Source organism: Triturus cristatus, chromosome 3_1 (assembly GCF_964204655.1).
Source record: "Triturus cristatus chromosome 3_1, aTriCri1.1, whole genome shotgun sequence".
In the NCBI taxonomy this organism is placed as follows: Eukaryota; Metazoa; Chordata; class Amphibia; order Caudata; family Salamandridae; genus Triturus; species Triturus cristatus.
The window spans coordinates 12,111,717-12,124,366 of record NC_140583.1 but is presented as its reverse complement, the minus strand read 5'-3'; the positions used below and the strand labels follow the sequence as shown (position 1 = coordinate 12,124,366).

The following is a 12,650-nucleotide window of genomic DNA, read 5'->3' as shown; positions in this document are numbered from 1 at the left end:
CGGTCCTGACGAAAGCCCCTAGAGTCTTCAGGGGGCTGAAACATGTTGACCCAAACAGTGCGTTAGATTAGTAGCTTGATCTTAGAACGCACAATTCACAGCTTTTTAACCTCCCACATCACTACCTCCCTAATAAATCATTGGGGACAGAAGTGATACAGGGATTTTAATCATTTCACGAGAGCACGAGCAGCACTTTTTAGCCCTTTCTCTGACCACTACTGACAGGACCAGTAGGTCTTCCTCCAGGTGGAGGTTAGCACATTTACAAAGAAAAAGACCCAATGATTGTGCTGAAACAGTACACAAAAGGCAGAGAATCAACATATACCGCCTCCGGACTGTGTACATATATGAGTACCTTTTTGATAACCTATTGCTGATAATCAGATTATCAATGAATCAATACATTTTATCTAATCTAGTGTAATCTTTCTCACATCTCAGTTTGAGTTGTTCAGAGTGTGTGATATATTTGATTGAGTGACAGATTTGACTGCATGGTACAGAGTTGTTGACTTGAGCAAAGATTGTTTATAAAGTTCAAAGGGAAAAATGTCTTAACTTTAATGTTAATTCTGGTGCTCTGTCCCTTTGGACGTCAATGAGCCCCTCTCCTTGTTTTCAAGATTTGTCAAAAAGTGACCAATCGCCATAAATAAATGTATCTTTAATAAATTTACACATTGCAAAGTTTCATAATAAGGGTTGGGATAAATTACTTTCAGAAAAGCCTTTTTAATAAACATTATCAAGTATTTAAGATTTTTAAAACATTTTTGAGGCCACAAAGTGCAGGCACAGAACCAACCACGAGGGGTCTCGGCACTGCAGCTAAAGAGCTTCCAGTTCTGGTGTGGAGTGTTTGAAAAGATTTGGTAAGATCTCCTGGGATCAAGGATTCAATGACTCAGGAGACTTACAGTGTGTTTATAATGTTGTGGGGGTGGTGTGATGCAGCGCTCCCTGCAGCCCCCTACAACTTTAAAAACAATTCTTGGTGGTGCCCTTGACCCTTGTAGGGGCACCACCATCAGGAAAATATATAATTGATAAATCCACAAGAGCAATATGGGGGACCCTTGCCAGAGTAGTGAATAATGAATGAGCGTCTCCTGCTGCTCATTTATAATATTCATTTTTAGGTCTCGCCTTGCTATCGCGTAAGCGATCGCAAAGCGAGACTATAGGAGCTTTTAAAAGTGCTCCCAAAAAGCGGATTGCATGGCTAGCACGCGCACAATCACACGCATCGTGTCGCCATGCAATCCGCTTTTTGGGAGCACTTCAAAGGGTCCGCTCCTCCGCCTGGAATGCGCTCCCCGCCCCCAAGCGCGCGCGCCACGCTCTACCAGGCTTGTCTTCACCAGCTGCTTCAAATCTTCCCGGTCGTTCCCGTTTATTAACTTCTAGATTTCCCATCCCCTCTCGTTTTAAACTACTTCATCAATTCTCGTCATTCAAACACACCTCATTGAGTGTTGACTAGACTGAAGTTGTAAAAAAACAACGATGTGCCTTTTAAAAATAAAACATACATTAAGTCCCAAGGCAAGCATGGCCGAGTGCAACGACACAGACTGAGAAAGAGAAAAAAGTACAGGCTTGTATTAAACACGCAGTAATCGGGAACGCACACACAAAATTTATTTTTCAGACCTGTACACCTTAAACCATAGCGGCTTTGAGTCCCAAAATGAAGTTAGTTAGCACAACAACAAAAACATCCGTAGCCTGGATATTTCGACTCATGTAATGTTGCTTGTATAGTTTTGCGATGCAGTGGCAGCAAACTATCATTACTTTGCGTGGCTAATGCGTTTACTCCAAGGCATCGCGCAGGTGAGGATCCTGCCGTATTCTATGGTGCGGGGAGCTTCGGTATTAGGATTCAGGCTTATTTGAAATGTTTTTCAGTTAATTTCGTAAAATTATTTTCAACATTTCGTGCCATATTTACTAGTAAATAGAAAAAAAACATTCCTGCTGCTGCCACCACATATGCCATACCCCACGCGATTGCGTAAATTGACATTTCAATTCCGCAAAAACTCTGGTAGCTTTCCGCTTCTCACTTCAGTCATGCGTTGATTCTGATTGGTTTGATGTGATTTTTGGGCATTTTTAGAAAACACTGGCTTTAAGGGACAAGCATTTGCAATGCAAAAGGTCTCGCAGTTACGCGAGTTTAAGCTATTGGCATTGTAAATGGAAATGCCTTTTATTTATGTTTTTAAAACGAAAACAAAAAAAAGAAGCTTTTTTATTTGCAATGTCAATAGATTAAAAGCGTAAATGCGAGACCTATTGCATTGCAAATGCTTGTTAATTTTGCGAGTGCCGGGGCGCCCACTCGGGGCAACTACATGACTTTTTAATGTTGGGGGAAAGGGGGTGGCCCCCAAGGCCCCCACAGACTCCCAGGTAGCACCCATAATGGGTGCAGGCGCAGCTGGCTATTTTTATTATATATATGGTACAACAGAGATTTTGATCTCCTCTAGGAACCTGTCGCCTTGTTTTATTGATCCTCCACTGAAGGTTCATCCTTTGAGTTATGCTGTAGTGTTATGTAGCAGCTCCTTTACTGGCATCATCTGGGTCAAAAAGTAATGTGATGTCACTTCCTGTGAAATCCGCGTCTGAACGTTTGGATTATGTCACTTCTGCTACCCCTGGTATTTTGGTGAATCAACGCCAATGTCTCCACCATCCCATTGGTGTCACAGCCCAAGCTCTGTCACCATCTGGAGGTTGTGGCCCCCCACTGTAACACCCAGTGGGTGAGTATTGCTTCTCCCGCCCTTCGGCCTGTGCATTCCCACGGGTGCTAGGGTCCCCTATTCCATCTGATTTCTGGCACAGAGGCTCATGGCCCATCACCCCTGGGCACCTTACCTTCAGCATGTCTTTGTAGCTTCCCACCACCCCTGGGCACCTTACCATCAATCAGCATGTCCTTGTAGCGGCCCACCACCCCTGGGCACCTTACCATCAGCATGTCCTTGTAGCGGCCCACCACCCCTGGGCACCTTACCTTCAGCATGTCCTTGTAGCGGCCCATCTCCGAGTGGGCAGTGATGAGGCAGCCCAGCACACGGAACCTGCCTGCGGGTTCCTCACTCTTCTCCAGCACCCTCAGCCACACCTGCAGGGCTCGGTCTGTCTGGTTGGCCTGGTAGAGCTGCAGCCCCTTCTCTATCTGCTGCTTGGTCTGATCCTGACCCATCTCAGCACCAGGAATGTTCACCTGACCCTCTGACCCGGGCACCTCCTCGGCCGTCCTGGAGGCTCCAGACACCGCAGCTATGCTTGGGTTGGAGGCTGGCAATGCCCTACTCAGGGCAGCTGGTCCCTGACCCTGGTCGACTGCGTCTAGCCACCCTGCTTAAGGCTGCCAAGCTACCCCAGTATGTCTCACAACAGTGCCTCTGTGCCCACGGTGGAGGCTGGCTCGAGTAAACAGTACCTCTGTGCCCACGGTGGAGGCTGGCTTGACTGGACAACCCCTCTGTGCCCACGGTGGAGGCTGGCTCGACTAAACAGTGCCTCTGTGCCCACAGTGGAGGCTGGCTTGACTGGACACCCCTCTGTGCCCACGGTGGAGGCTGGCTTGACTGGACACCCTCTGTGCCCACGGTGGAGGCTGGCTCGACTAAACAGTGCCTCTGTGACCACGGTGGAGGCTGGCTCGACTAAACAGTGCCTCTGTGCCCACGGTCGAGGCTGGCTCGACTAAACAGTGCCTCTGTGCCCTCGGTGGAGGTTGGCTCGACTAGACAACCCCTCTGTGCCCACGGTGGAGGCTGGCTCAACTAAACAGTGCCTCTGTGCCCACGGTGGAGGCTGGCTCGACTAAACAGTGCCTCTGTGCCCACGGTGGAGGCTGGCTCGACTAAACAGTGCCTCTGTGCCCACGGTGGAGGCTGTCTCGACTAAACAGTGCCTCTGTGCCCTCGGTGGAGGTTGGCTCGACTAGACAACCCCTCTGTCCCCACGGTGGAGGCTGGCTCGAGTAAAGAGAGCCTCTGTGCCCACGGTGGAGAGTCATCCGCCAAGGAGGTATTTCGACCCGCTCCTTTGTGCCCACAGTGGAAGTGCGCGCACCAGCTTGATTCGGACAAACTTTCAATGGAATGGAAGGGTCTTGTTTAGGCCACGGATCTGGACAGGCTGCAGACCGCAGAGTCCGTGCTTGCCCTCGGGAGAATTTAATCGGTTTAAGCACCCTTCTGCGCTGGCCTGATCAAACTTGTCGGTGGCAGGTCGTCTCTCGGTTCCCACAGCGGTTGCAATGAGTCTGTCGGTGCCCGCAGGGCGTCTCTCGGTGCCCTCAGGGCTGAAGGGGGCCTCTCGGTGCCCTCAGGGTAGATGGGGCTCTCTCGGTGTCCTCAGGGCTGCAGGGGGTCTCTCGGTGTCCTCAGGGCTGCAGGGGGTCTCTCGGTGCCCGCAGGGGTGCAGTGAGTCTCTCGGTTCCCGCAGGGTAGCTGGGGGTCTCTCAGTGCCCGCAGGGGTGCAGTGGGTCTCTCGGTGCCCGCAGGGTAGCTGGGGGTCTCTCGGTGCCCGCAGGGGTGCAGTGGGTCTCTCAGTGTCCGCAGAGTAGCTGGGGGTCTCACGGTGCCCGCAGGGGTGCAGGGGGCCTCTCGGTGTCCGCAGCTCTCTGTGGATATGTGAAGTTCTTCTGTGCCAGTGCGTGGATGCCGCATGGGCCACCTGTGTTATGCCCAGGGTGGAGGTTGCGTTGGCATGCTGGAGTGAGTAGTCCGCCTGTGCCCACGATGGAGGGCTGTCCGGCTGTGAGTGGCGCTTCTTGCCCAGAGGTCTTCAGTGCGCAGAGCAGGGACCCGGCACCCAGGGGGGCACCTATGGGGTGGGGCAGCGCAGTGCCCAGCGGGGCTCGCAGCAGGCAGGACCCAGGGCAGGCTTCAATCCATGGACGAGTCTCAGACAGGGGTGGGACTGGTGGGACCACCGGCCCGGCCCCTCTTCCCGGCCCCACAGCTGTCCCTGCCACTCCAGCCAGGCTTGGCAGGAATAGAAGACTTGGCAAGTCCCAAGGTGACCGAGCCAGCAGGACCCCCCCCCCCCCCCTCCGCCTGAACACAAATACTCCAAGACGGGTCTGTGTATAAATACCAGCCCCGCCCACCATTCATTGACATAAACACCCGCTAGCGCAGGGGGGCTGAGAGTAGAGCTTCAAGCCCCCCCACCCTCCAGCAGGGTATTAATAGCTCAAGAAAGACAAGCTGGGGGGCCAAGAATGTGCGAGCCGCAGATCAAGGAGTTCAGTGACATGGGCAGGCTGGGGGCACCGAGGGGCGTCATGGAGAGGAGGGGGGAGAAGGGGGGGGAGACGAGGAGGACCAGAAGGAGAGAGGGGGCGGGGGGGGGGGGGGGTCACACCATGGAAGTAAGAGAGGATGAAGGGGGGGGGCATGCCATGGAAGTAAGGGAGGATGAAGGGGGGCGGGCATACCATGGAATTAAGGAAGAAGGGAGGGGGCATAGCATACCATGGAAGTAAGGGAGGATGAACGGGGGTCACACCATGGAAGTAAGGGAGGATGAACGGAGGTCACACCATGGAAGTAAGGGAGGATGAACGGAGGTCACACCATGGAAGTAAGGGAGGATGAAGGGGGGGCATGCCATGGAAGTAAGGGAGGAAGAACGGGAAGAATACCATGGAAGTAAGGAAAGTTGAACAAGGGGGCATACCATGGAAGTAAGGGAGGTTGAACAAGGGGGCATACCATGGAAGTACGGGAGGTTGAACGGGGGCATACCAGGAAGGGAGGATGAACGGAGGGGGTAAAGCATACCATGGAAGTAAGGGAGGATGAATGGGGGGAATACCAGGAAGTAAGGTAGGACGAATGGGGGGCATGTCATGGAAATAAGGGAGAATGAACGAGGGGGCGTACCATGGTAGAAAGGGAGGATGAACGGGGGTATACCATGGAAGTAAGGGAGAATGAATGGGGGGCATACCATGGAAGTAAGGGAGGATGAACGGGGGAGGCATACCATGGACGTAAGGGAGGATGAATGGGGGGCATACCATGGAAGAAAGGGAACGGGGGTATACCATGGAAGTAAGGGACGATGGACGGGGGGCATACCATGGAAGAAAGGGAGGATGAACGGGGGCATACCATGGAAGTATGGGAGGAGGAACAGGGAGCATACCATGGAAGTAAGGGAGGATGAACGGGGCATACCATGGAAGTAAGGGAGTATGAACGGGGGCCATAGCATACCATGGAAGTAAGGGAGGATGAACGGGGTCATACCATGAAATTGAGGAAGGATGAACGGGGTACATACCATGGAAGTAAGGGAGGATGAACAGGGGCTTACCATGGAAGTAAGGGAGGATGAACAGGAGGCATAACATACCATGGAAGTAAGGGAGGATGAACGGGGGCCATAACATACCATGGAAGTAAGGGAGGATGAACGGGGGCATAACATACCATGGAAGTAAGGGAGGATGAACGGGGGGCATACCGGAAAGTAAGGGAGGATGAACGGGGGTCATACCATTGAAGTAAGGAAGGATGAACATGGGGCATACTAGGAAGTAAGGGAGGCTGAACGGTTGCATACCATGGAAGTAAGGGAGGATGAACGGAGGTCACACCATGGAAGTAAGGGAGGATGAAGGGGGGCATACCATGGAAGTAAGGGAGGAAGAACGGGAAGAATACCATGGAAGTAAGGAAAGTTGAACAAGGGGGCATACCATGGAAGTAAGGGAGGTTGAACAAGGGGGCATACCATGGAAGTACGGGAGGTTGAACGGGGGCATACCAGGAAGGGAGGATGAACGGAGGGGGTAAAGCATACCATGGAAGTAAGGGAGGATGAATGGGGGGAATACCAGGAAGTAAGGTAGGACGAATGGGGGGCATGTCATGGAAATAAGGGAGAATGAACGAGGGGGCGTACCATGGTAGAAAGGGAGGATGAACGGGGGTATACCATGGAAGTAAGGGAGAATGAATGGGGGGCATGCCATGGAAGTAAGGGAGGATGAACGGGGGAGGCATACCATGGAAGAAAGGGAGGATGAATGGGGATATACCATGGAAGAAAGGGAGGATGAACGGGGGAGGCATACCATGGGAGAAAGGGGAATGAACAGGGAGAATACCATGGAAGTAAGGGAGGATGAACAGGTAGGCATACCATGGAAGTAAGGAAGGATGAACGGGGGCATACCATGGAAGAAAGGGAGTATGAACGAGGGCATACCATGGAAGTAAGGGAGGATGAATGGGGGCATACCATGGAAGTAAGGGAGGATGAACGGGGGCATACCAGTAAGGGAGGATGAACGGGGGGCATAGCATGGAAAAAAGGGAGGATGAACAGGGGAGGCATAACATGGAAGTAAGGAAGGAAGAACGGGGGGCATACCATGGAAGTAAGGGAGGATGAACAGGGGGAATACCATGGAAGTAAGGGAGGATGAACGGGGGGAGGCATACCATGGAAGTAAGGGAGGATGAACAGGAGGCATAGCATGGAAGAAAGGGAGGATGAATGGGGAAGGCATACCATGAGGTAAGGGAGGATGAGTGGGGGTGACAAACCATGGAAGAAAGGGAGGAAGAACGGGGGCATACCATGGAAGTAAGGGAGGTTGAACAGGGTGATACCATGGAAGTAAGGGAGGATGAACGGGGGCAGGCATACCATGGATTTAAGGGAGGAAGAAGGGAGGGGGCATAGCATACCATGGAAGTAAGGGAGGATGAACGGGGGGCATACAATGGAAGTAAGGGAGGATGAACGGGAGAGGCATACCTTGGAAGAAAGGTAGGATGAATGGGGGCATACCATGGAAGAAAGGGAGGATGAACGGGGAGGCATACCATGGAAGAAAGGGGGATGAACAGGGGGCATACCATGGAAGTAAGAGAGGATGAACGTGGGCATACCATGGAAGAAAGGGAGGATGAACGGGGGCATACCATGGAAGTAAGGGAGGATGAACTGGGGCCATACCATGGAAGTAAGGGAGGATGAACAGGGGGCATAACATGGAAGTAAGAGAGGATGAACGGGGGCATACCATGGAAGAAAGGGAGGATGAACGGGGGCATACCATGGAAGTAAGGGAGGATGAACTGGGGCCATACCATGGAAGTAAGGGAGGATGAACGGGGGCATATCATGGAAGTAAGGGAGGATGAACGGGGGCATACCATGGAAGTAAGGGAGGATGAATGGGGGACATAGCATAGAAGAAAGGGAGGATGAACAGGAGAGGCATAACATGGAAGTTAGGGAGGAAGAACGGGGGCATACCATGGAAGTAAGGGAGGATGAACAGGGGGGATACCATGGAAGTAAGGGAGGATGAACGGGGGAGGCATACCATGGAAGTAAGGGAGGATGAACGGGGGCATACCATGGAAGTAAGGGAGGATGAACGGGGGAGGCATACCTTGGAAGAAAGGTAGGATGAATGGGGGCATACCATGGAAGAAAGGGAGGATGAACGGGGAGGCATACCATGGAAGAAAGGGGGATGAACAGGGGGCATACCATGGAAGTAAGAGAGGATGAACGGGGGCATACCATGGAAGAAAGGGAGGATGAACGGGGGCATACCATGGAAGTAAGGGAGGATGAACTGGGGCCATACCATGGAAGTAAGGGAGGATGAACGGGGGCATACCATGGAAGTAAGGGAGGATGAACGGGGGCATACCATGGAAGTAAGGGAGGATGAACGGGGGACATAGCATGGAAGAAAGGGAGGATGAACAGGAGAGGCATAACATGGAAGTTAGGGAGGAAGAACGGGGCATACCATGGAAGTAAGGGAGGATGAACAGGGGGGATACTATGGAAGTAAGGGAGGATGAACGGGGGAGGCATACCATGGAGGTAAGGGAGGATGAACGGGGGCATACCATGGAAGTAATGGAAGATGAACAGGAGGCATAGCACGGAAGAAAGGGAGGATGAACAGGGGGCATAGCACGGAAGAAAGGGAGGATGAACGGGGGAGGCATTCCATGAGGTAAGGGAGGATGAACGGGGTGGCAAACCATGGAAGAAAGAGAGAATGGATGCGGGCATACCATGGAAGTAAGGGAGAATGAACAGGGGGCATACAATGGAAGTAAGGGAGGATGAACGGGGGGCATAACATGGACATAAGAGAGGATGAATGGGTGGGGTCATACCATGGAAGTAAGGGAGGATGAACTGGGGGGGCGGGCATACTATGAATTTAAGGGAGGAAGAAGGGAGGGTGCATAGCATACCATGGAAGTAAGGGAGGATGAACAGGGGTCACACCATGGAAGTAAGGGAGGACGAACGGGGGGCATAACATGGAAATAAGGGAGAATAAACGAGGGGGCATACCATGGTAGAAAGGGAGGATGAACGGGGGCATACCATGGAAGTAAGGGAGGATGAATGGGGGGCATACCATGGAAGTAAGGGAGGATGAACGGGGGAGGCATACCATGGAAGAAAGGGGAATAAACAGGGGGCATACCATGGAAGCAAGGGAGGATGAACAGGTAGGCATACCATGGAAGTAAGGAAGGATGAACGGGGGCATACCATGGAAGAAAGGGAGGATGAACGGGGGCATACCATGGAAGTAAGGAAGGATGAACTGGGGGCATACCATGGAAGTAAGGGAAGATGAACGGGGGCATACCATGGAAGTAAGGGAGGATGAACGGGGTAGGTATAACATGGAAGTAAGGGAGGAAGAACGGAGGGCATACCATGGAAGTAAGGAAGGATGAACAGGGGGGATACCATGGAAGTAAGGGAGGATGAACGGGGTAGGTATTCCATTAAAGTAAGGGAGGATGAACAGGGGCGGGCATACCATGGAAGTAAGGGAGGATGAACGGGGGCATACTATGGAAGTAAGGGAAGATGAACAGGAGGCATAGCACGGAATAAAGCAAGGATGAACGAGGAGGCATACCATGGAAGTAAGGGAGGACGAACAGGGGGCATAGCACGGAAGAAAGGGGGGATGATCGGGGGAGGCATACCATGAGGTAAGGGAGGATAAACGGGGGTGGCAAACCATGGAAGAAAGGGAGGATGTACGGGGGCATACCATGGAAGTAAGGGAGGATGAACAGGGGGCATACAATGGATGTAAGGGAGGATGAACGGGGGGCATACCATGACTGTAAGGGAGGATGAATGGGAGGGGGCATACCATGCAAGAAAGGGAGGATGAACGGGGGGCATACCATAGATGTAAGGGAGGATGAACGGGGGGTCACACCATGGAAGTAAGGGAGGATGAACGGGGGCATACCATGGATGTAAGGGAGGATGACCGGGGGGGACATACCATGGAGGAAGGGGAGGATGAACGGGGGCATACCATGGAAGTAAGGGAGGATGAACGGGGGCATACCATGGAAGAAAGGGAACGGGGTATACCATGGAAGTAAGGGAGGATGAACGGGGGCATACCATGGAAGTAAGGGAGGATGAACGAGGGCATACCATGGAAGTAAGGGAGGATGAACGGGGGACATAGCATGGAAGAAAGGGAGGATGAACAGGAGAGGCATAACATTGGAAGTTAGGGAGGAAGAACGGGGCATACCATGGAAGTAAGGGAGGATGAACAGGGGGGATACTATGGAAGTAAGGGAGGATGAACGGGGGAGGCATACCATGGAGGTAAGGGAGGATGAACGGGGGCATACCATGGAAGTAATAGAAGATGAACAGGAGGCATAGCACGGAAGAAAGGGAGGATGAACAGGGGGCATAGCACGGAAGAAAGGGAGGATGAACGGGGGAGGCATTCCATGAGGTAAGGGAGGATGAACGGGGTGGCAAACCATGGAAGAAAGAGAGAATGGATGGGGGCATACCATGGAAGTAAGGGAGAATGAACAGGGGGCATACAATGGAAGTAAGGGAGGATGAACGGGGGGCATAACATGGACATAAGAGAGGATGAATGGGTGGGGTCATACCATGCAAGAAAGGGAGGATGAACAGGGGGGATACCATGGAAGTAAGGGAGGATGAACTGGGGGGGCGGGCATACTATGAATTTAAGGGAGGAAGAAGGGAGGGTGCATAGCATACCATGGAAGTAAGGGAGGATGAACAGGGGTCACACCATGGAAGTAAGGGAGGACGAACGGGGGTCATAACATGGAAATAAGGGAGAATAAACGAGGGGGCATACCATGGTAGAAAGGGAGGATGAACGGGGGCATACCATGGAAGTAAGGGAGGATGAATGGGGGGCATACCATGGAAGTAAGGGAGGATGAACGGGGGAGGCATACCATGGAAGAAAGGGGAATAAACAGGGGGCATACCATGGAAGCAAGGGAGGATGAACAGGTAGGCATACCATGGAAGTAAGGAAGGATGAACGGGGGCATACCATGGAAGAAAGGGAGGATGAACGGGGGCATACCATGGAAGTAAGGAAGGATGAACTGGGGGCATACCATGGAAGTAAGGGAAGATGAACGGGGGCATACCATGGAAGTAAGGGAGGATGAACGGGGGAGGCATACCATGGAAGAAAGGGAGGATGAATGGGGATATACCATGGAAGAAAGGGAGGATGAACGGGGGAGGCATACCATGGGAGAAAGGGGAATGAACAGGGAGAATACCATGGAAGTAAGGGAGGATGAACAGGTAGGCATACCATGGAAGTAAGGAAGGATGAACGGGGGCATACCATGGAAGAAAGGGAGTATGAACGAGGGCATACCATGGAAGTAAGGGAGGATGAATGGGGGCATACCATGGAAGAAAGGGAGGATGAACGGGGGAGGCATACCATGGGAGAAAGGGGAATGAACAGGGAGAATACCATGGAAGTAAGGGAGGATGAACAGGTAGGCATACCATGGAAGTAAGGAAGGATGAACGGGGGCATACCATGGAAGAAAGGGAGGATGAACGGGGGCATACCATGGAAGTAAGGAAGGATGAACTGGGGGCATACCATGGAAGTAAGGGAAGATGAACGGGGGCATACCATGGAAGTAAGGGAGGATGAACGGGGGGCATAGCATGGAAGAAAGGGAGGATGAACAGGGGAGGCATAACATGGAAGTAAGGGAGGAAGAACGGAGGGCATACCATGGAAGTAAGGGAGGATGAACAGGGGGGATACCATGGAAGTAAGGGAGGATGAACGGGGTAGGTATTCCATTAAAGTAAGGGAGGATGAACAGGGGCGGGCATACCATGGAAGTAAGGGAGGATGAACGGGGGCATACTATGGAAGTAAGGGAAGATGAACAGGAGGCATAGCACGGAATAAAGCAAGGATGAACGAGGAGGCATACCATGGAAGTAAGGGAGGACGAACAGGGGGCATAGCACGGAAGAAAGGGAGGATGATCGGGGGAGGCATACCATGAGGTAAGGGAGGATAAACGGGGGTGGCAAACCATGGAAGAAAGGGAGGATGTACGGGGGCATACCATGGAAGTAAGGGAGGATGAACAGGGGGCATACAATGGATGTAAGGGAGGATGAACGGGGGGCATACCATGACTGTAAGGGAGGATGAATGGGAGGGGGCATACCATGCAAGAAAGGGAGGATGAACGGGGGGCATACCATAGATGTAAGGGAGGATGAACGGGGGGTCACAC

At 52.3% G+C, this 12,650-nt stretch overlaps 1 protein-coding gene across 1 annotated transcript in view; it reads right to left on the bottom strand.

Moving 5' to 3' along the window:
• Positions 1–5,023, bottom strand: part of RAPSN (receptor associated protein of the synapse) — a 189,337-nt gene extending 184,314 nt beyond the window's left edge. Inside the window, exon 1 of the mRNA XM_085646540.1 lies at positions 3,038–5,023. Within this exon, the coding sequence (XP_085502666.1) occupies positions 3,038–3,229 (192 nt within the window). The 5' untranslated portion in view covers positions 3,230–5,023. The remainder of the gene's footprint in view (positions 1–3,037) is intronic.
• Between the last annotated feature and the right edge of the window lie 7,627 nt (positions 5,024–12,650).